This window comes from Grammomys surdaster, unplaced genomic scaffold (genome assembly GCF_004785775.1).
Source record: "Grammomys surdaster isolate TR1022 unplaced genomic scaffold, NIH_TR_1.0 62, whole genome shotgun sequence".
Taxonomy (NCBI): domain Eukaryota; kingdom Metazoa; phylum Chordata; class Mammalia; order Rodentia; family Muridae; genus Grammomys; species Grammomys surdaster.
In genome coordinates, this window is record NW_021604564.1 from 21,184,074 (window position 1) to 21,208,843 (window position 24,770).

Sequence of the window (24,770 nt, forward strand, 5' to 3'; positions counted from 1 at the left end):
AATATAATATAATATAATATAATATAATATAATATAATATAATATAAATTATAATATAAATCACTAACTAATGTAACTGCAAAGTGACACATCTCATCGAAAAATAACAACCCTCTTCAAATTCATCCTGCTTTTTATTTTTCTTAGAAGGGAGACAAGTCCAGTATGCCAAGATTTCACAGCTTGTTAAAGAAACATTTGGTCAACTAATTTCAAATCATTCACAATATCTGAAATGTAGCAGTTCATTGGCTGCTTTCATTATTGAAAGAGGTAGGTCCATATATTTGGTATATGTTACTCTACAGAAAAAGTAATACCTTAATGATTTGAACTGTACTGTATAATATTTTATGTTCTGTTTCTGTAGACAGTGATTTTTCATTGCTTTGAAGGGATCTTTTCTGATAGGTGAGTCGTTAAATACAAAGCTTCCCAAAGGTAGAAACAAAATGAACTGACCAGGAGCCAACAGAGAGATTCAGAATAGTGAAAGGCCTAAAATTTAAACCTTTCCCCACCAGAAACAATGCCTTCTTCACATCAACCCTCATTATAACACACACCAAAGAGAGAGCAATAAAAGTTGTCTTTATTTTCAAATAAGAAAATATCAAAATGTGAAAGAGTATGTTCCTGTGGACATTTTGATGTACTAGTTATATTTTAACTTTATCTTGTCTTTTAATGTTTAGAGTTTGAATTTTGTATTAGAGATGTTGATAAAACAATTTTAGATATTTGATAGATTCTTAAGAAATTTTTATGTTCCAGGTGGGAAGAGAATATATATATATATCATATATATATATATGCATGCATATATATATCATATTTATAAGATATTTCATATATCTCTTATATATCTTATATATGTGTGTATATATAAATATATATGTCTAAAATGATAAATAATGAAAAACTGCTTTTAACCATGCGAACATGTGAGAATGTGGACGTGTTGGCACACTCTTTTGTACTTGTAGAACTCAGAAGTATGAGTCAGAGGGATCATAACGTAAGGATCAGCCTGGAATTACATAATTAGACCCTGTTTCAAAAAACAAGTTATGAGAATTCATAGATCACTGAATGAAAACCTTCTGCATCAGGCGAGACTTAAGCTAAAACTTTAAATGCTAGTGGTTTCCCTGAAAAGGAGAGAAAATATTTTTAGACAGAGGAAGGCATGAGGAACAAATATGGTGGAAAATACTTATTGGGGCAACAAGGAGATGAATTTATTTATAATACATGGTAGTATATATACAGAAGTAAAATAAAATATGTTTAAATTGCTAAGATATACTATTCAACTACGATGTGGCTTAAAATCCAGTCAGAAAATAGATTTAATAAGATTGATAATGCAAAAGATATTTAGATATGAGATAATCACAGTTGAGGCTGTTGCACTGGAATTTCTGTGTAAGAACTGGGAACATGAACAGAAATAGAAAAATCTATTTTTCTATTTAAATTGATAATATGTAGGTATTAACAATATACTAGTATCAATAAAAATCATCACTTCAAGTTTATATAGTAGAATAGTGAGTGAATCCCATGCTCACTGAAATTCTGGAAAGTGCCATGAAGTTGTATGAAGCCTATGAGAGAGAATTAAAATGTTTTAGGAAATACAAGTGTGTATGTGGGCTAGTAAAATCTGAGAGAGGCCAAGCCGACATTCCTGCAGTAATGCACATGGATTTCTACACTGCATTACTTTGCTTCCTTTCCTTAGCATTTTAGTTGGGCTGTAAGAAGCTAGCTAGAAAATGGACAGATCTGGGAAGTACTTACTAAGTGATTTTACACAGGCCCAAAAAGAAGATCACATTCTCTCTCTTATGCAGATTTTAATTTTTAGTGTTGGCATGTGTGTAAATAAGTGGAGTGACTATAGGCGGTGAAGCTAGGTAGGAAACAAGAGTTAGTATTAAGGGAGGTGAATAGGGCTGAAAGGATCGTGTGATAGAAAAGCATACAGGAGCCTGCTGAGGTGGAAGGCTGTAAGGTAGACAAGGGGACCAAAGGAGAAAAAGCAAAAGCAAATTTTGTTTGATAAATGCTATACTAAATGAGGAGAAAGAATATCTTCTGGGTTTGGCATTCCATTCATGTAAACAGGCCCTGTCAGTAGTGTACTGAGGGACTTATCATTGTTATCAATTCTGTACACATTTCACAACATAAACACAGATATATGCATACATCACATAAGTAAAAATAAATTATTTTTAAAATGAGGATAAAGTTGGGTAACTTGAACATAGAAAGAGGGAGGTTAACTAACTACTTGCTGCTGTTTCAGCTGGACATCATGAAGTTGTGGCTATAGGCACAGGTGAATACAACTACAGCCAATGCATCAAGCCAAATGGAAGGGTGCTGCATGATACTCATGCAGTCGTCACAGCAAGAAGGTCTCTCCTTAGGTAAGGTAAAGGAAGGGTAAAGGGTGTGTTAATGCCATCAGTAGCAATGTTCTCAGACCAAAGTAACTACATAGGAATTTCCCTGTTTTCAAGTGGAACTTTACTTATAACAGAGCAAAGAGTATTAACCTCTAATCCAAGTCATATATTTTTATGCTATGGTAACATCACCATGGTAATTACAGTGTCTTGTGTAGGTTTTGGTGACTTCCTTGAGAACTAAGTTTTAAGATCACTACAAGATTAGCTGGTGAGAATGACTCCAAAGTTGAGAGCACTGACTGCTCTTCTAGAGGTCCTGAGTTCAATTCCCAGCAACCACATGGAGGCGCACAACCATCTATAGTGAGATGTGCCGCCCTCTTCTCGCATGCAGGCATATATGCAGGCAGAATTACATAATAAATATTTTTTAAATTCTTTAATCTCTTTACAGTCCAGTCATTATCTCCCTCCCTGTCTGCCCTCTGACTGTTCCTCATCCCATACCTCCTCCCCATCTCAAGAGGATGTCCCCAACTCCCTCCAACCCCCATTCCACCAGACCTCTGTACTCCCTGGGGCCCCAAGTCTCTCAAGGGCTAGGTGCATCTTTTCTCACTGGGCCAGACCAAACAGTCCTCTGCTGTATATGTGTCGGGGGCCTCATCTCAGCTGGTGTATGCTGTCTGGTTGGTGGCTCAGTGTCTGAGAGCTCTCAAGGGTCTAGGTTAGTTGAGACTGCTGGTTTTCCTATGGGGTTGCCCTCCTCCTCAGCTTCTTCCAGCTTTTCCCTAATTCAACCACAGGGGTCCCTGGCTTCTGTTTTGGTTGGCTACAAGTATATACATCTGACTCTTTCATCTGCTTGTTGGGCCTCTCAGAGGGCGGCCATACTAGGCTCCTGACTGTAATCACACTATAGCATTAGTAATAGTGTCAGGCCTTGGAGCCTCCCCTTGAGATGGATCCCAATCCAGGCCTGTCACTGGACCTCCTTTCCCTCAGACTCTTTCCCATTTTTGTCCCTGCAGTTCTTTTAGACAGGAACAATTCTGGGTCAGAGTTTTTGAGTGTGGGACAATGCCCTGTCTTTCTACTGGAGATGGACTGTACAAGTTTTCTCTCCCCATTGTAGAGCATTTCATCTAAGGTCTCCCCTGGGAGCCTCTCACCTCCCAGGTCTCTGGTACATTCTAGAGGGTTCCCCCAACTCCTACCTCCCGGGATCTCCTGTTCCCATTCTTTCTGCTGGCCCCAATATCTGATCGTCCCCTTTTCCCCTCCCCCTTTTCCACTTCCACTCAGCCCCCACCCCCACCCCCCAACTGCTTTCTTCTTGCTACTTAGTGGGATTGAGGCATCCTTACTTGGGCCCTTCAGCTTGTTAACCTTCTTAAGTTCCAAGTATTGTATCCTGGGTATTCTGTACTTTTTTATTGGCAGATATCCACTTATTAGTGAGTACATATCATGCATGTCCTTTTGAGTCTGAATTACCTCACCCAGAAATAAATCTTTTTTAAAAGAGCACTGCAAGATATTTTAAAGTTAGAAATATTATTTTTGAATGATTAAAGTTATTGGAAAGTGTAACATGTTAACACAAAGTAAACTTGATCTTATTTCACATCTAAATTAAATATACGTATCCAAAGATAGCATGAGAAAAGCACAGGTTTTCAGTTATAAATTCCTCCAGTACTCTACTATTATTCAGCAGAGTATTAACGATGTAGCCTTTGCTTTGTGACCCATTTGGGGTTAAATGATTATTCAACAGGAGCCATGTATCAGATATCCTGGAATTTGCATTACAATTCATAACTAGCAAAATTACAGTTAGAAAGTAGCAACAAAATAATTTTATGGTTGGAGTCCTCACAACATGGGAAAGTCTATTAAAGGGTCACAGCATCAGGAAGATTGAGATCACTGCTCTTGACTAATAGATCAAAAGAGAGAGAAAGGGGCTTAAGTCAGAGTCTTCTTTTTTTTCCCCAAACTGATCAACCATTCTGCTCTTCACAAGAGGAAGAAGTAGCAGGAGGTTCAAAAAGGCCAAGAATGTTTCTGTATATAAAAACATGAAGAGTGGGAATTGAGTGTTACGTCCCATAATATACACCAACTTTTGATTCTCTTAAAGCATTAAACTTCTTACGTATTTCCATTATAGCAAATATCAAACCGAATTGGAGCTTGAGTTTCAGCTTGAGCAGTTGTCAGCATTCTGCTGTTCTTGTTTAATTTCTGTGTTCTCACTGTTGCTCTTTTCTTTGCTGGAATATTTTAAAACAAAATGTAGATAGATCTATTTTACCTGAAAAAAATGCAAGTAGATATCTCTATTAAGGAAAGAATTATATAATCTTCAAAGTTATTAGAGTGCTGGGAAGATGGACAAGTGTGTTTGCTCTGCGAACATGAGGACCTGCTTACGCATCCCCAGAACTCAAATACAAAGCTGGACAATAGCTGCTTGGTCCCTATCCTTAGGGAATAGAGACAGCCAGATCCTGAGAGCTCAGTGGCCAGCTAACCTAGCCCAGACTGCAAGCCAAACTGCCTTTCTCAGGACAATAAGGGGAGAACAGTTGGGGAAAGCACATATCATCCTATTCTAGCCTTTGTATGTACACTGTCATGCACACTTATGAACATACAGCTCCCACACCTTATGTACATACAGCCCACACACACAGACAGACAGACACACACACATACACACCCATTATTGTGGAAGCCCATAGGAGTTAACTCATTCTTGTCTATTTTTCCCTGATGCTGATGGAATTATCTGACTTTCTTAATGCTGCCTCTAAAATATGAAGTTTCTCTCATGCTTGGCATTGTACAACCCCTAACATTCGCTGTGCTGTATCTGTGCTCTTGGATTTTTCTTTAACAGCATTAAGAAGCAATGTTGGTAATGGTGATGGTAGTAAAATAGGAGTAACTTAATTTGATAGGATAAAGGGCAACCGGTTGACTTTCAGAACTATCTCAGAAAGAGAGAAGGAACCTGGAGAAATAGGTCCTTTGCAAGATATGATAGAGACTCCGATGTGCAATACAGGATAGTAACGAAGCAACAATGCTTTAATATGAGTTACAGGGCATCCCATATGAGGGCTTCTTGAGGGGCTTAATTTTTCACTAAAGTTATAACCTTATTAATATCAAAACTGTTGACATACAGATATTGCTCATGTTTCATTTGGTCATGATACTCATTAAGATACATCTATAATAAGTTTTATTACTTAACAGAGTTACAATGTTTATTTTAGGTACTTTTATAGACAGCTTCTGCTCTTCTATAGCAAAAATCCTGCTATGATGGAAAAGTCAATCTTTTGTACAGAACCAGCTTCTAATCTACTTACTCTGAAACAGAACATCAATCTTTACCTGTATATGAACCAGTTGCCTAAAGGATCAGCCCAGATTAAGTCACAGTTGTAAGTATTATGGAAGTTGTTCTTAAAAGACAATAGGAGGATCACTGTACACATGTTCTGAATCCCTTTCTCAAACAAAACGAGTAAGCCCTTGTGTGTCCATATTCTCTGTAGCCTTGAGGTGTTATCTTTCTGCTTCAGGGCACAACAAACCCACCACCACCGCCAGCTCCACCTCCTTTCCATTCACTCTGATCTATGACCACTTTCAAAACAGACTTGTGCTTTACCACTTTCTTTTCTATTGTATTGAAAAACCTGCCTTGAAGATTTCAAAAGCTTTAGGAAATTTTGGATCTAAGCAATATTCATATTCAAATACAAGAGATTGTAAACTTGGGTAGGGTCAAATGCCATTGTCTTAATGAGTACATATTATCAAGTACGGTAAACTTTGAATAGTATACATAAGGACAGTGAAAAAAAAGAAAAGTCCATCCCAGTCTAACCGTCTAGAAGTAACCATGGGCAATAGCTTAGTAAAAATTCTAGGAATTTTTTTGAAAATAAGGTCCATGCATAGATTAAATTCAAGAAAAATAACCTTAGATTTTATTAACATTTTACCATAGGTGAATTTTGTATTTTTTTCCATTTCATCATTTTGTATTTTTAAAACTTTTTATATAGAAGAACCTATTTCTCAAACTACAAGAACAAAAATTTTTGTTGTTATTATCATTAGTTTTTTGACATAGGGTCTTATGTAGCCCAGACTAGGCTTGAACTCTTAGTTAGGGTTTTATTGCTGTGAAGAGACATCATGACCATGGTGTCTTATAAAGAAAACATTGAATTAGGGCTGTTTTACAGTTTCAGAGGTTTAGTCCATTAACATCATGGTAGGAAGCAAGACAGTATGCAGGCAGACATGGTGCTGAAAGAACCAAGAGTTCTACATCTTGATCCAGAGGCAGACAGGAAGAAACTCTTTCCACACTGGGCAGAGCTTGAGTATTAGGAGACCTTAAAGTCTACCTATACAGTGACATACTTCCCCCAACAAGGCCACACCTCCTAATAGTGCCACTTCTCATGGGCCAAATATATCCAAACCATCAGAAACTCATTATATAGCCAAGGCTGATCCTAAACTTTTTTGGCAGGGGTAAGGGAGTTGAGATAGCATCTTACTCTATACCCCTAGCTGATGTTGAACTTGCTATGTAGACAAGACTTGTCTTGAACTCATGGAAGTCTGTCTGCCTGTTTCCCAAGTGCTGGAGTTAACAGCATGTACTACCTAGACCTTACCATTCTATACTAATGGCCATAAAAATGCTGATAATAGGAAAACTGTGCGGCAGCTTAGTGTGTTGGTAATTTGTTATGCATTACTTTTTGGGATAATGAATCTATTTCTACTTTTTTCTTTGTCTTTACATCTTCTCATGTTATTGGAATTAAGTGTGAACTGGCAAATTAAATCTGGTAGAGAACAATTCTTGAGAGAATGCACATTTTACTTTTAACAATTTTATTTTTCTTAAAGAAAACTTTTTTCTCTCTCTAGACGCCTTAATCCACATTCTATTTCTGCGTTTGAAGCCAATGAAGAGCTGAGTCTCCATGTGGCTGTTGAAGGCAAAATTTATCTTACTGTTTACTGTTCTGCAGACGGGGTTAATAGAGTAAACAGTATGTCCTCAAGTGACAAGCTGACAAGATGGGAGGTGCTTGGTGTACAGGGAGCCTTGCTGAGTCACTTTATACAGCCAGTTTATATCAGCAGTATACTTGTTGGTGAGTTTCAGCACATTTGGGTATGTTTAGTAGGGGGAAAACACACTTGACTTACTAGTATATAACCAGCTTTTGTATACATGAGACTTAAAGTAAAAAGCATACATTATTGTTGATGTATTTTTTTTACTATTTTATTAGGTTCTTGTACCTCTACCTCCCTTCCAACACTTATTCCACCCTATTCCCTTCCAACTGTCCAACGCTAGGTAGGAGACAAAGGTTAGAGGGGGGAAAGGAGGTATAGACCTCTATATCCTACTTCCTGCTGATTAGGGGAATTGAGTTCCTTGGGGGAAGACCAGTCTTCATCATCAGAATCTCTAGCAGTCCAACAAAACATCAATTCAGCAATAGCAAGTGCAACAGCAAACAAAACAGCAGGGACCAGCAGCAGCAGTAGGGGCAGTGGCTACCACAGGCCCTCTCAGGGCTCTCTTAGAGTCCTCTTCAAGTTCCCAGATTAAACTATCTGCAGCTGGCAAAAAAAAAAAAAAAAAAAAAAAAAAAAAAAATGATGACCCTGCTAGTGCATGAAGTAAACCATAATCTGTGAAATAGCCTCTTATCCCACACTTGGGGTTAAAACGAAAACTCTCACTACGTATCATTTCTTTGTTGAGCTATTTGTTTTGTTATATCTAGAAATCACACTTATTATATGACTTATATAATCTTACAGGAGGCCAAGAATTAACATACTAAACACTTATTCTTATTCTGTCTTAAAATTACAGCTTTATTTAGTTGATACTGAACCTCATGAATTTATGGAAAAGATATTTTTTGAACCTCCTAAATCTAAAAGCTTATGCTGTGTCTTATCTTCTCTAAGAAATTAAATGCCCATTTCCCCCTTCTTATTCTTACATAATTTAAATTTATTATGCTGATCCTTTTAATTGGTCAAATGAGTCTGATTAACTGGAACACAACTGACAGGTTATTCGTTTCTTAGAAGATGCTGTTGAATTTTAGATTTATATTTGAATGGCTTTCTGGATACTATCTCATTGAAAAACAGTTAGGGAATTTTCTTTTAAGTTAGCATGCAAAGTAATGGGATTTGTTATGGCATTATCATGTATACATGCCATTATACTTCTTTCTGTAGGTTTTTTCTTTTATGTGTTATCATTTAGCACACATAATAATGGGAATCCTGGCATTCACATGCACATATATCATTGTATTGTGCTCATATTCATGTCCTGTTAGTCACTAACTGCATTCCCTTTTTTCTCCTTTCCCCTCCACTGGTCTCTGTTGGCTTTCATGGTGTGTGTGGTTTTGTGTGTTTAACTATATGCATGTACATATACATATGTATATAAAAATTGAGATTCATCATATGAGAAGACATTACTAAAACCACATTGTGTTTGTATACTGAATTTCCTTTTCCCATTCATCTGTTGAAAGGCATTAGGCAAGTTACATGTCTTGGCTGTTGTGCTCACTGCTCTCGTAAACATGTGGATGTGAACTTAAGTCTGGGACACTTAGATTTCTTTGGGTGTATACCTAGGGATGTTACAGCTAGATCATATGGTGATTGCAGTTTTAGGGGGTTTTGTTTTGTTTTGTTTTTTATTTTTGTTTGTTTGTTTATTTTCTCAGTAGCCTCCATTCTGACTTTCATAGTGGCCACATTCCTGCCAGCAATTTATTTTGTGTTTTTCTCTTTCTCAACATCCTCACCAGTATGTGCTATCATTTGTTTCCTTGATGATAGTCAACCTGACTGGGGTCAGATGGAATCTCATCTCAGCCTGATTTGGTTTGCACTTTGCTGAGGGCTAAGGATGTTTAACATTTTATGTATTTATTGGCCATTTATGTTCCTTTTGAGAATTATTTAGTTTATCTGCTCATTTATCGCTTGGATGTTTCAGGGGAATTTTTGTGTAAAAACGTTGAGTATTTTTAAATTTTTTACTTTTAAATTTATTCTTCTTTGTATATTACATGTTGACTGTAGTTTCCCCTTTAGCCTCTCCCTGCTAATCTCTTCTCTCCCCTATCCTCCAAATCCACCCCCATCTTCATCTATCTCCTCAGAAGAGAACAGTCCTCCTAAGGACATCAACTAAATAACAAGCTGCAGTAGACCAGGCACATACCGTCACATCAGGCTGCACAAGGCAATAGGAAGAAAAGAGTCCCACAAGTAGGCAAGAGAGTCAGAGACAGTCCCCACCCAAATTTATTATTCCCAGAAGAGCACCAAGCTACAGAAACATGATGTATATGTAGAGGACCTAGGTCAGACCCCTACAGGTTCTCTGAGCTCTATGAGCCCCATAAGTCCCAGTCATTTGATTCTGAGGGCCATATTCTTATGGTGTCCCTGACCTCTATGGCTCCTCCAATCCCTCCCCCCACCCCAGAGTAGTCTCGAAGGGACTAGGCTGGAGTAGACTTGGAGTAGACTCTCCGAGATCTACTTAATGTTTTTCTACTATACTCTGTATCTTTTCCCATAAGTTGTTGGATATAGTCTCTGCAGGCAGGACAAACTGCAGGCTGCAGGTTCTGTGGATGGGTTGGTGTCCCAGGCCTCGCCATATGTGTGCCTGGTTACAGAAGACGGCTGGTCCCAGAACTTAGGAATCTAGGTTTTCAGAGTGTTCCCTAATGAGTTTAGGTTGCATCTCTTAATTACGGTAATTTGAGTATTTTGATTACTTTGGTGAAGAGTTTATTAATCTAGTTTGTATTTTCAAATAACCTACTCTTTGTCTTGATTCTTATATTGAATCTTTGTATTTTTTATTTCATGTCATTTATTTAGGATTTCTTTCTGTCTATTGCTTTTGGATTTGGCTTGTTTTTGTTTTTCTGAGACCTTTAGAGACGTTGCTTAGTTGAGATCTGTCTGATTTCTTTTTTTGTTTGTTTGAGGCAGGGTCTTATGAAAACTACGCTTACTTCAAACCCACTTTGTAACTGAGACTAGCCTTGAACTCCTGATGTTCCTGCTTCTGCTTCTCAAATGCTAAGATCACAGACATTTGACACCATGCCCAGCTTTTTCATATGTATGTGTTCAACTTCATAATGCATATTGTAAAGCAGAAAATGGTTATCATTTGTTTTGTTAATTTTAGCTTTATTTTAAATGTAGAGGAAATATATTAACTTGATTCGTAATTTAAAAGACTTAGGAAAAAGTCTCTCTACTACCACAGTCCCTAGGCACCCATTTTACTTCTGTGAAAGGATATACTGTTGTTAGTTTTTTATTTTTTCTTCTATGGATAATTGAGTTGTACTTTATTGAAATCAGTGTACATATTCTTTTTTTATACTTTAGATATACAGATATCAACAGAAACACCCAATTTATACTTTTCTCCATCTGCTTTTCTTATTTAAAAAGGGATCTAGGAAAGATTTACATATGTATATGTAAATAACTTCTTTTTTTTAATTGGATGTTTTATTTACATTTTATATGTTGTCCCCTTACCCCATCCCCCACCCACCCAGGAACCCCCTATCCCCTCACCCTTCCTCCTTCTTCTCTGCGGATGTAACCCATACCTACCCCCCACTTCCACCTCCCCCTCCTCAAATTTCCACCCCCTGGGGTGTCCAGCCTTCATGATGTCAAGGATCTCTTCTTCCACATATGCCCAGCAGGGCCCTCCGCTCTTACATATACAGCTGAAGCCATGGCTCCTTCCCTAAGTGCTCCCAGGCTGGTGGTTTAGACCCTGGGAGCTGTGGTTGGTTGGTATTGTTGCTCTCCTCATGGGCCACAAACCCTTTCAGCTCCTTCAGTCTTCACTCTAACTCCTCCATTGGGAACCCCATGATCAGTTCAATGGCTAGTTGTGAGCATCTGCCTCTGAATCTGTCAGACTCTTGCAGACCTCTGAGGAGACATCTATATCAGGCTCTTATCAGCATGCACTTCTTGACTTCCATATCAGCATCTACCTTTGGTGACTGCACATGGGATGGATACTCAGGTGGAATGATCTTCAGACGGCCCCTCCTTCAGTTTCTGTCCCTCACTTTGTTTCCATATTTGCTCCCTTGAGTATTTTCCTTCTAAGGGGGGACCGAATCACCCCCACTTGGTCTTCCTTCTTCATGAGCTTCATGTGGCCTGTGAGTTGCATCTTGGGCATTTCAAGGTTCTGGGCTAATATCCGATAATCAGTGAGTGAATACCATGTGTGTTCTTTTGTTATTGGCTTACTTCACTCAGGATGATAATTTCTAGTTCCATCCATTTACCTAGGAAACTCTCGAATTCATTGTTTTTAATAGCTGACTAATAATCCATTGTGTAAATATACCACATTTTTTGAATCCATTCCTCAGTTGAAGGACATCTGGGTTCTTTCCAGCTCCTGGCTAGTATAAATAAGGCTGCTATGAACATAGTTGAGCATATGTCCTTGTTATATGTTCGAGCATCTTCTGGGTATATGCCTAGGAGTGGTATAGCTGGATCCTCAGGTAATGCTATGTCCAATTTTCTGAGGAACTGCCACACTGATTTCCAAAGTGGTTGTACCATCTTGCAGTCCCACCAACAATGGAGGAGTGTTCCTCTTTCTCCACACCCTCACCAGCATCTACTATCACCTGAGTTTTTAATCTTAGCCATTCTGACTGGTGTGAGGTGGAGTCTCAGGGTTCTTTTGATTTGCATTTCCCTGACGACTTAAGAATACTGAACATTTCTTTAGGTGCTTCTCAGCCATTCGAGTTTCATAAGTTGAAAATTCTTTGTTAAGCTCTATATCCCATTTTTTAATAGGGTTATTTGGTTGTCTGGAGTCTAATTTCTTGAGTTCTTCATGTATATTGGATATTAGCCCTCTATCAGATGTAGGATTGGTAAAGATCTTTTCCCAATTTGTTGGTTGTCGTTTTGTCCTATTGACAGTGTCCTTTGTCTTACAGAAACTTTGCAATTTTATGAAGTCCCATTTGTCAATTCTTGATCTTAGAGCATATGCCATTGGTGTTCTGTTCAGGAACTTTTCCCCTGTGCTCAAGTATTCGAGGCTCTTCCCCACCTTCTCTTCTATTAGTTTCGGTGTATCTGGTTTTATGTGGAGGTCCTTTATCCACTTAGACTTGAGCTTTGTACAAGGAGATAAGAATGGATCAATTTTCATTCTTCTACATGTTGTCCTCCAGTTGAACCAGCACCATTTGTTGAAAATGCTGTCCATTTCCACTGGACAGTTTTTGCTTCTTTGTCAAAGATCAAGTGACCATAGGAGTGTGGGTTTATTTCTGGGTCTTCAATTCTATTCCATTGATCTTCCTGCCTGTCTCTGTACCAATACCAGGTAGTTTTTATCACTATTGCTCTGTAGTACAGCTTGAGGTCAGGGATGGTGATTCCTCCAGAAGTTCTTTCATTGTTGAGAATAGTTTTCGCTATCCTGGGTTTTTTGTTATTCCAAATGAATTTGAGAATTTCCTTTTCTAACTCTGTGAAGAATTGAGTTGGGATTTTAACGGGGATTGCATTGAATCTGTAGATTGCTTTTTGGCAAGATGGACATTTTTATTATATTAATCCTGCCAATCCATGAGCATGGGAGATCTTTCCATCTTCTGAGATCTGCTTCGATTTCTTTCTTCAGGGACTTGAAGCTCTTGTCGTACAGGTCTTTCACTTGCTTGGTTAGATTCACACCAAGGTATTTCATATTATTTGTGACTATTGTGAAGGGTGTCATTTCCCTAATTTCTTTTTCAGTCTGTTTATCTTTCTTGTAGAGGAAGGCTACTGATTTGTTTGAGTTGATTTTATAACCAGCCACCTTGCTGAAGTTGTTTATCAGGTTTAGGAGTTCTCTGGTGGAAGTTTTGGGGTCACTCAAGTATACTATCATATCATCTGCAAATAGTGATATTTTGACTTCTTCCTTTCCTATTTGTATCCCTTTGACTTCTTTTTGTTGTCTAATTGCTCTGGCTAGGACTTCCAGTACTATATTGAATAGGTAGGGGGAGAGTGGGGATCCTTGTCTAATCCCTGATCTTAGTGGGATTGCTTCAAGTTTCTCTCCATTTAGTTTGATGTTGGCTACTGGTTTGCTGTAAATTGCTTTTACTATGTTTAGGTATGGGCCTTGAATTCCTGATCTTTCCAAGACTTTTATCATGAAGGGATGTTGAATTTTGTCAAATGCTTTCTCAGCATCTAGTGAGATGATCATGTGGTTTTTTCTTTGAGTTTGTTTATATAGTGGATTACATTGATGGATTTCCGAGTATTGAACCATCTCTGCATTCCTGGGATAAAACCTACTTGATCATGATGGATGATTGTTTTGATGTGTTCTTGGATTCAGTTTGCTAGAATTTTATTGAGTATTTTTGCATCTATGTTCATAAGGGAGGTTGGTCTGAAGTTCTCTTTCTTTGTTGGGTCTTTGTGGGGTTTGGATATGAGTGTAATTGTAGCTTCATAGAACGAATTGGGTAGTGTTCCTTCTGTTTGTATTTTGTGGAATAGTTTGAAGAGAATTGGTATTAGGTCTTCCTTGAAGGTCTGATAGAATTCAGCACTAAAACCATCTGGTCCTGGGCTTTTTTTAGTGGGGAGACTTTTATTGACTGCTGCTATTTCCTTAGGGGTTATGGGACTGTTTATATGGTTTATCTGCTCCTGATTAACTTTGGTACTTGGTATCTGTCTATGAAGTTGTCCATTTCATTCAGATTTTCCAGTTTTGTTGAGTATAGGCCTTTGTAGTAGGATCTGATGATTTTTTGAATTTCTTCAGTTTCTGTTGTTATGTCTCCCTTTTAAGTTCTGATTTTATTAATTTGAATACTGTCTCTGTGCCCTCTGGTCAATCTGGCTAAGGGTTTATCTATCTTGTTGATTTTCTCAAAGAACCAGCTCCTGGTTTTGTTGATATTTTGTATTGTTCTTTCTGTTTCAATTTGGTTGATTTCAGCCATGAGTTTGATTATTTCCTGCCTTCTACCCCTCCTGGGTGTATTTGCTTCTTTTTGTTCTAGAGCTTTTAGTTGTGCAGTCAAGTTGTTAGTGTGTGCTCTCTCCAGTTTCTTTTTGTAGGCACTTAGAGCTATGAGTTTTCCTCTTAGCACTGCCTTCATGGAGTCCCAAAAGTTTTGTATGATGTGTCCTCATTTTCATTGAATTCTAAAAAGTCTTTAATTTGTTTCTTTATTTCCCTTGACCAAGTCATCATTGAGTAGAGAGTTGTTCAGTTTCCATATGCATGTGGGTTTTCCATTGGTTTTGTCATTATTAAAGACAAGTCTTATTCTGTGGTGATCTGATAAGATGCAAGGGATTATCTCAATCTTTTTGTATCTGTAGAGACCTGTTTTCTGACCAATTATATGATCTATTTTGGAGAAGGTACCATGAGGTGCTGAGAAAAAGGTATATTCTTTCGTTTTAGGGTGAAATGTTCTACAGATATCTGTTAAGTCCATTTGGTTCATAACTTCTGTTAATTTCAAAGTGTCTTGGTTTAGTTTCCATTTCCATGGTCTGTCCATTGCTGAGAGTCGGGGTGTTGAAATCCCCCACTATTATTGGGTGAGGTGCAATGTGTGCTTTGAGCTTTAGTAAAGTTTCTTTTATTTATGTAGATGCCCTTGCATTTGGAGCATAGATGTTCAGAATTGAGAGTTCACCTTGGTAGATTTTTCCTTTGATGAGTATGAAGTGTCCTTCCTTATCTTTTTTGATTAATTTTGGATGAAAGTCAATTTTATTTGATATTAGAATGACTACTCCAGCTTCTTTCTTGGGACCATTGGCTTGGAAAATTGTTTTCTACCCTTTTATTCTGAGGTAGTGTCTGTCTTTGTCACTGAGGTGCATTTCTTGTATGCAGCAAATTTCTGGGTCCTGATTGTGTATCCAGTCTGATAGTCTATGTCTTTTTATTGGGGAATTGAGACCATTGATGTTAAGAGATATTAAGGAAAAATTATTGTGGTTTCCTGTTATTTTTGTTATTAGAGGTAAAGTTATGTTTGTATAGTTATCTTCTTTTGGGGTTGTTGGAAGATTACTTCCTTGCTTTTTCTAGGTTGTAGTTTCCCTTCTTGTGTTGGCGTTTTCCATCAATTATCCTTTGAATTGCTGGGTTTGTGGGAAGATACTGTGCAAATTTGGTTTTGTCATGGAATATCTTGGTTTCACCATCTATAGTGATTGAGAGTTTTGCTGGGTATAGTAATCTGGGCTGGCAATTGTGTTCTCTTAGGGTCTGTATGATGTCAGTCCAGGCTCTTCTGGCTTTTATAGTCTCTGGTGAGAAGTCTGGTGTAATTCTTATTGGTCTGCCTTTATATGTTACTTGACCTTTTTCCCTTACTGCTTTTAGTATTTTTTCTTTGTTTTGTGCATCTGATGTTTTGATTATTATGTGACGGGAGGTATTTCTTTTCTGGTCTAGTCTATTTGGTGTTCTGTAGGCTTCTTGGATGTTTATGGGCATCTTGTTCTTTAGGTTAGGGAAGTTTTCCTCTATAATTTTATTGAAGATATTTATTGACCCTTTAAGTTGGGAATCTTCATTCTCATCTATACCTATTATCCTTAGGTTTGGTCTTCTCATTGTGTCCTGGATTTCCTGGATGTTTTGAGTTAGGAGTTTTTTGCATTTTGCATTTTCTTTGACAACTGTGTCAATGTTTTCCATAGTATCTTCTGCATTTGAGATTCTCTCTTCTATCTCTTGTATTCGGTTGGTGATGCTTGCGTCTATGACTCATGATCTCTTTCTTAGGTTTTCTATCTCCATTGTTGTCTCCCTTTCAGCTTTCTTTATTGTTTCTATTTCCATTTTCAGATCCTGAATGTTTTTGTGTAATTCCTTCTTTGTGTTTTCTTGCAGTTCTTTAAGGGATTTCTGTGATTCCTCTTTAAGGGCTTCTACCTGTTCACTTGTACTCTCCTGTATTTCTTTAAGGGAGTTACTTATGTCCTTCTTATAATCCTCTATCATCATCATGAGAAGTGATTTTAATTCTGAATCCTGCTTTTCCAGTGTGATGTGGTGTCCAGGGCTTGCTATATTGGGAGAACTGGGTACTGATGATACCAAGAAACTTTGGTTTCTGTTGCTTATGTTCTTGTGCTTGCCTTTCGCCATCTGGTTAACTCTAGTGTTACCTGCCCTCACTGTGTAAGACTGGAGTCTGTATTTCCAGTTATCTTGCTTGTTGCAGAGCTCCTCAGAGTCCAGATGTCTCTGGTCTTATGATCCTAATATCCTGGGTGGAAGAACTCCTGGGACTCAGGCCACCTCTTGGATCTGGAAATCCTTCTGCTCTGGGTGCAGTGGTTCCTCTAGGATGGCTCAGGATAAGATGTCTCCCAAGTGCAAACCACCTTGGTGTCTGCTGCTCTGAGTGCAGTGGCTCCTCTAGGATGACTCAGGAGTCAGTATCTCCACAGGACAGGAGCAGACCAACTCTGTGTCAGCTGCTCTGAGTGCAGTGGCTCCTCTAGGATGACTCAGGAGTCAGTATCTCCACAGGAGCAGACCCACTCTGTGTCTTCCCCAGCCCAAAGGACCAAGCAGGGAGGGGCAGGGTTTGGGTAGCTGGTGGGTCCTGAATGTCCCTGGCTCCCAGATTTATCTCTGGGGCTTAGGGAGTGAGATGGAGTTCTTACTGGCTGCTCTGAGTGCTGTGGCTCCTCTAGGATGGCTCAGGATTCAGTATCTCCACAGGAGCAGACCAACTCTGTGTCTGCCCCAGCCCAAAGGACCAGGCAGGGGCGGAAGGGCGTAAATAACTTCTTTATTAATCCTTTTGGCTTTTTAATACATAAGTATATCATATTTATTTAACCAGGTATCAGTTAATGAGATTCTAGATTGTATCTAACCTTTTAGTTATTGTGAATGACCTTTTCATACTTAATATTTACACGTGTAAAGTATATTTGTAGTATGAAGTCCTGCAATTAACATTGCAAGTCAAAGATGTGCAATTCTGTAAAATATTCCAAAGAGTCCCTGGTGTGCCTCTCCACTAACTGTGTGTGAGAATGCCTGCTTACTCAGACTCACAGTCATGCTTACTACATACACTTATGGAAATTACCATGGAAATTTGATACTTGTTTAGATTGCATTGTTGACTAATGTTCTTACCACTTACACAGTTTGAGTCCATTTGTGTCCCTTTTCAAGACATGTTAAATTTTTCTAAATCTTCTGTAGCAGATTCTCTTTGTACTTGATAAATATGTGTTATGGAATCTAAGAAATTTGTGTGTATTTTTAGGAATCACATATTTGATAATGAGAGCTTTTGTTAAGTTTTAACATGGTATTTTAAAAAGTTTGTATGATTTAACTTCATACTGTAGATATAATATTGCATAAGAGGCTAGACATGGATTCTTTTGTATATTTGGTTAGTGAATTGGAATAGGAACAGAAAACTTAGATCTGGTCATTTGCCATCTTGCACTGAGCAGTTAAGGGGTTGGGGTGGTGGGGTATACAGACAATGGAAAGTAAATGACTTTGGAAAACTACGTCAGATTTTTCCTCTCAGTATGTCTGTGGATCTTGTATGAAAATAGTGATCTGTCTGGTATAACCTAAAAATGTGTTATGTGTATAAGTAAGAAAATGAAGCTTTCTAGACCTTTTGGAACCTGTAATATAAAGCTAAGAGGACACTGTTTAGAGACTCTCTAGTGGATTCTGATACAGGTAGTTTGAATGGCTCACATTTTTAGCAATTCTAACTTGAGCAACTATATTCTAAGAGAGTGATTTAGATACTTGGAAGATCTTGAGAGTTAATTGAAAGTTGTTATGTCATGCAGTTTTTTACCTAACATATAGCACTTATTAAATGCTATTCTGAATAGGCCATCATCTAAGCCTGTGTTAAAACAGTCAGTAGAGTATAGGTGTGACCATAACCAACTGTGTTAAGCGGCTCCAGTTCTATACAAACTTCTTCCTTTATATAATTGAACTTCTAACTTTTAATTCTAACTTCACTTTTAATTCTATAACATGGAGCATTACAGATTAAATTTAAATATTTAAAAATGACTTTATTTCCTTTCTCTTAATTCTTGTAGAATGTTATAATTCTTTTTAAAATAATTTTAAAATTATCTTTTATTTGTGTTTGTGTATTCATGTGTCACAGTATGCATGTGCATGTGGAGTTCAGAAAGCAGCTTGAGAGGAGTAGGTTATCTCCTTCCACTATGTGGGTTCTGGAGTCAAACTCAGTACAAGTCATGTCAGTGACCCTACAATTCTTTATAGTGATTCTTCCAAGCCTATGTTAACTTAGAATGTGAGTGCAAAGAACAGGAAACTATTGGAAACTTCATTTTAGCTTTGGGAAGGTTTTCAGGGTCTTTGATAGGAGGTTTAGGTTTAAACAAAGGACAGAAGACGTACATGACATACCATTCCTGCTGCAGTCTGTCTCATTCATCTACTGCCAGTTCTAGTTTCTCCTGCAAGATTGTCTGACAGGTTGTCAAAACAGTGTGAGACCTCTTTCTGAGAAACAATCCCTATCCTTCCTCTGGCTGCCACCAGGATCCCAGTCTTTTCCAATGACTTGGATTCATCATTTTAGTTGTTTGATAGCCAGACTGAGTGGCTAGTGGCTCTTGAGAATACTACTCTCCTCAGCAGTATTAGGAGAATACAAAGCTCTTGATACTGTTCATAATGTTAACCAAAAATATATTCTTTGAATTGCTTTGTGTCCTGAAATTGGAACATTGTGGTCCTATAGTGGTTATGATGTGTGGACATTAGGTATAGAAAATTAAGTGACTTTTGCCAACAGTCAGAAGACTTATTTGATCTTCCAATGCTGATTTCATGCTGAAACCAGAAAATTAAGACAGAATGAGCAGGTGCTTTCTGGCGGAACTCTGTAAAAAGTACCATTCCTTTGTGGGTCAGTACTGGTTCTTTGCTTTTTTAATTCGTTTTTTATGTATGTGGGCATTTTGCCTGCATGTGTGTCTGTGCCATGGACTTGCAGTGTCTGAAGAAGCCAAAGGTCACCAGACCTTCTGGTACTGAAGTTACAAAAGGTTGTGAGCCACTATGTGTGTGCTGGGAAGAACAGCCAGTGCTCTTAATCCTGAGCCCCCATTTCTTTGTTTTTGTTCACTAGTATTACTTCATTACTTCCTTTTTGAGCCTTTTTAATGGAAATTTTGTTATTATGTTGTGTTGGTTTGGTAAAATATATGGAAGTAGCTGCTAAGAGGATAGATGTGGGATAGAGAAAATTAAAGGAGAAGTGAGCTTTAGATTGTTTATAGTTAACTAACCCATTCTTGTTATTTATCTTTTGGTTTTTGATACCTTTTGATCTTAAATTCCTGAGTGTATTTTGTTTTTTCTTTCTAGGTGATGGGAATTGCAATGACACGAGAGGCTTAGAAATCGCAATAAACCAGCGTGTTGATGATGCACTCACTTCAAAACTGCCCATGTTTTACTTGGTCAACAGACCTCATATTAGCTTAGTGCCCACTGCATATCCTCTGCAAATAAACTTGGACCATAAATCACTCAGTTTGAATTGGGCACAGGGGGACAATTCTTTGGAGATTGTGGATGGCTTAAGTGGGAAGATCACTGAAAGGTTAGAATTACTACTTTCTCTTTAAAAACCATCATATATTAAGCAAAAGAAAGCATTTTATTGAAATATTGAAATACAAACCTCAACAATTTTGCATATTATTTATTTAATTCTGAACAATTTTATTGGGTGTGGCCAGTTGCTGACATCATATTCATTATAAATTCCTTTTGGGGGAAATGCGAGGTTAGAGCCGTTATATTCTAAGTGGTGAAGCCAGCGTTCAAACCCAGGGAATCTGTCTCTGGACCCTGTGTTTGTTAGAACATCATCTTATATCAGAGTCATAGAATTTGGTCTTTAAATTTGAATTTCTGGATCTGGGATTAGCAATCTGCATTTCTCACATTCTGTCTCAAATATTTTGAACACATAAGTCTAAGAACTATTGTAACATGTCATGCTGCTTTCTATTATGATAGCCAAGTAAGCTGCATGTGATTTTCTAGTATTTTTCTAAGTCATCCCTATACTAAGGATTATAAACTGGAATTCTAATCTAGACATTTTATTTCCAAATGCATTATTTTTAAACATAATATTGTATATTTTTAGATATTTTTGTAATATTCCTGCAATTTATTATTAAATAAAAATAAAAACTTCTAGTAATGCATATACACATTTTAAATGAGCAGTGATTTTAAAAGCTTAATGCACAGGGGAAGAGAAGCCTTTTTCCTTTAGGACTAGAGCCATGGTAAGTTATCTAGGATACAGTAAATAACCCATGCACACACATGCAGTCCCAAGTAAACCTAGTGTTCTTTTAGTTCTTTCAATATCTTTCTTGTAGAAGGACATTTAATCAAGACCAATACAACTATTTCTAGGCACAAATATCATCAAGCATAATAATCTGGGATAATACTCAAGATAGAGTCAAGAATAATATATACTACCAGAATTAATGCATTGTCTCTATAAATTATAAATAGATCCAACTTTACACACTCAACTATATCAAAGATATTTTAAAACTTAGAAAATAATGCCATGACAAAATAGAATAAATAAAAATGAAATTAGTGTAATTTTTTATTATGGCCAAAGATTTGCAAATGATAAAAATAAAACAGTGGATATGTTTGACTATTAGGCTATGTGAATTTTAGTCTCAGAGAATCTCAAGCAGAGAAAGCCCAATCCAGTGGTGCTGACCCTGGCACCAGAGAGGAAAAGACAGGGTCTCTAGGTTCTGGACAGCCTGGGCTTCTGAACAAAAGATGTTTGTGTGTTGTTGTTGTTGCTGCTGCTGCTGCTGCTGTTGTTATATTTTTAGATATTCAAGCCCAAAGGACTCTGTCAAAAGAAAAAAAATTAAAGTCAGAGTCTCACTATTCAATCCTAGCCTCTCAAAAACTCTCATTATTTTTTTATTGAGTTACATATGTATCACATTTTATTATCCTTTCTTCTGTTGAGGGGTGCTTGGTTTAGATGCTTTCAGTTTCCTGGCTGTTGTAAATATAGAGCAGGCATGTATCTGTGCATATCATTAGGTATGTATATGCCCAGGAATGGTATAGCTGGGTCATATAGTAGGGTTTTGTTTTTGTTTTTTGAGGATTTTCCATACCGATTTCCAGAGTGCCTCCATCACAAGTTAATAAGCATTCCTCTTTGACTGTGGCTTCCCTGCCATTGGTTGTCAGTCATTCTGTCTTAGCCACTCTGCCTGGAGTGAGGTGGAATCTCAGTTGTCTTAGTTTGCACCTCCCTCACTATCTGCTAAGTGTGATGAACACTCTTTGAGGTATTTCTTAGTCACTTTTATTTATTATTTAAAACTTCAGCCCATTATTAAGTTGGGTTATTTATATACTTGATTCTTGTTTGTTGATATTTTGGTTTAGTTTTTTGTTTGTTTTTGAGTTTTGTATATTCTGTATGTTAATTATCTGTCAGATTTATAGCTTGAAAAGAGTTTTTCCCATTCTGTGGGTTTCTCGATTACTCACTTGATTGTTTGCTTATTTTTACGGAACCTTTTTAGCATTATGAAGTCCTACTTTTCAGTTGTTCACTGATTTTTTGGCAAATAGAGTCTTAGCAGAAAGTTATTTTCTACACTTCTGCATTAGTAAGGGTTCCCATTGCTGTGAGGACACAGCATGCCAAAGGCAACTTTTATAAAGGGAAACATTAGACTGGGACTGGCTTACAGGTTCAGAGGTTCAGTCCATCATCATCATGGCAGGAAGCACAATAACGTCCAGGCAGACACGGTGCTGGATGTCTACATCTTGATTCAAAGGCAGACAGAAGACTGTCATCCTCAGGCAGCTAGAAGGAAGGTCTCTCAAAGCCTACCCCCACAGTAATACACTTCTCCAACAAGGCCTCACCTCTTTGCCACTCCATGGGCCAAGCATATTCAAACCACCACATATCCTGTATTTTATAGTCTACTGCCTGTTTTCTTGTAGTAGCTTTTAGTGTTTCAGGTTTTAAATCGAGATCTTTGATCCACCTGGATCTAATTTTTGTGTTGGGTGATAAGATTATAATTTCACTCTTCTATATGTGGACAGCCCATTTTCCTTAGCACTTTTATTAGAGAAGCTGTTCTTTTATCAATGCTTGTTGTTTGCCTGTCAAATTTCAGGTGGCTGTCATACACTCTGCTGCTGCTGCTGCTGCTGCTGCTACTGCTACTACTACTAATAATAATAATAGGCTAGCAACTTGGTATGGTGACATGGCAGAAGCTGCGGGGAAGGAAAGAGAGGTCATTTTATTTAAATTAAAACATTTTAACAAGAAGCAAGCAGAAAGCAACAAAAATTCTGAGGTTAGAAGGAGGAAGAGGAAAGGAAGGAAGGAAAGAAAAGGGGAGGGGGGAAGAAATACCTAAGTGCTGAAGAGCTGGCTTAATAGTTAAAAGTTATTGCTGATTTTGCAGAGGATGGAAGTTTGATTCCCAGTACCCACATGGGATGGATCAAAACCACTTGTAACTCCCAGCTCTAGGGGATGTGACTCCCTTATCTGGATTCTAAGGATACTTAACATGCATGTGTACATATTTGTGAATACACAGACACACACATGGATAAAAATTTAAGAGCATCCAACTCTCTCTCTCTCTCTCTCTCTCTCTCTCTCTCTCTCTCTCTCTCTCTCTCTCTGTGTGTGTGTGTGTGTGTGTGTGTGTGTGTGTGTGTGTGTGTGTGTGTGTGTGTATACAGTCTCACTAAGTAGGCTAGTCTCTGGCTTTTTGGTTTGGTTTGGTTTGGTTTGGTTTGGTTTGGTTTGGTTTGGTTTGGTTTGGTTTTTCAAGGTAGGGTTTCTCTGTGTAGCCCTGGCTGTCCTAGAACTCAAGGAATTGCCTGCTCTCTATCTCCCAAGTTCTGTGATTAAAGGCATGCACCACCATGCCTGGGTAGTCTCAGTTTTTATCACCATTTACTTATCACCATTTATTCACGTCATCATTCCAGTAGAGCATATAACAAAGGTCTACTAAGGAGTAAAAGTAAAAAGCAGAACAGTAGATGGTTTGCTGCAGGATAAAATACAGCTTTATTGACTCAAAATTACTACCAGGATTGGTGATGACATGCCAGGGTGACTTGTTTATTGTTACTGCTGCTGCCTAACATCGATGCTGGATTAGAGAATGTGAGAAACAACATATGGGAGAAAGGAGGTAAAACTACCACAGTTAGGGGATTTTGGATGTTGAACCCAGCACCTTACAGACACCAGGCACATGTTCCTCTTCCATGTTCCCCCAGTTTTGCTGAAAAGTCCAGAAATTTTATAGAAAACCTACCAACAGTATCACAGTAGGAAATTAATATAGAAATCAGTAGGTTTCATATACATGTGTGCATGCTAACATTTGCTGCATAAAAACTACCTCAAAATTCAGTGACTTGAAGCAACAATACATTGTTACTTCTCAATAAATGTTTAGATCAGCTGAATGATTCTTCTGGATCTGGTTAGAACTCAGGCATCTCGAGTCAGGTGTGAGTCAAAGATTAAGTCATTTTGCTGGATCGCTCAGAAGATTAACTGTTCTCTGCCCTTTAGTAGGTAAATCCCAGCACCATTGCTTGAACTTGAAGGAGTCTGAAGAGAAGAGAATAGGGTTACCCTGAAACCTAGCTCCGAACTGGCACAGTTTCTCTTTGTTACCATAACAAATCATAAGGCTAGTACAAATTTAAGGGGATGCATGGCTCTGAAAAGCTACATGGAAACCAGAAGACTGGAAAGTTTTAACAGTTTTAATCATCTGTCAGAAGAACAGCTAATAAATTATAATGGGGGAAAAGTTACTTAGTAAAAAGGTTTACGATCTAGAACTCAGTTTTATTAGAATTGACAATGCATACATGTGCATATACACACATATACATGTACGGATGGTTATGAAGAAGTGTTTTCTAATTTAAAGTTTGCTTGTAGAAGATGCAGTGTACAGTTTCAGGTTTGATCCATGTGTCCTTCACGTCACCTATTGCTCTAGTCAAAACTCAATGGTTGTCATCGCTCCAGGAGGTAC

At 37.9% G+C, this 24,770-nt stretch overlaps 1 protein-coding gene across 2 annotated transcripts in view; it reads left to right on the forward strand.

The window, feature by feature from the left end:
* Window positions 1-24,770, forward strand: part of Adad1 (adenosine deaminase domain containing 1) — a 39,593-nt gene that overhangs the window by 9,852 nt on the left and 4,971 nt on the right. The window contains exons 6-10 of one of the 2 annotated variants that reach the window (XM_028764029.1): window positions 148-273; window positions 2,318-2,441; window positions 5,714-5,884; window positions 7,398-7,627; window positions 20,017-20,254. In XM_028764029.1, coding sequence (XP_028619862.1) covers window positions 148-273; window positions 2,318-2,441; window positions 5,714-5,884; window positions 7,398-7,627; window positions 20,017-20,254 — 889 coding nt within the window. The remainder of the gene's footprint in view (window positions 1-147; window positions 274-2,317; window positions 2,442-5,713; window positions 5,885-7,397; window positions 7,628-20,016; window positions 20,255-24,770) is intronic. The other variant, XM_028764034.1, reaches the window with a different exon arrangement.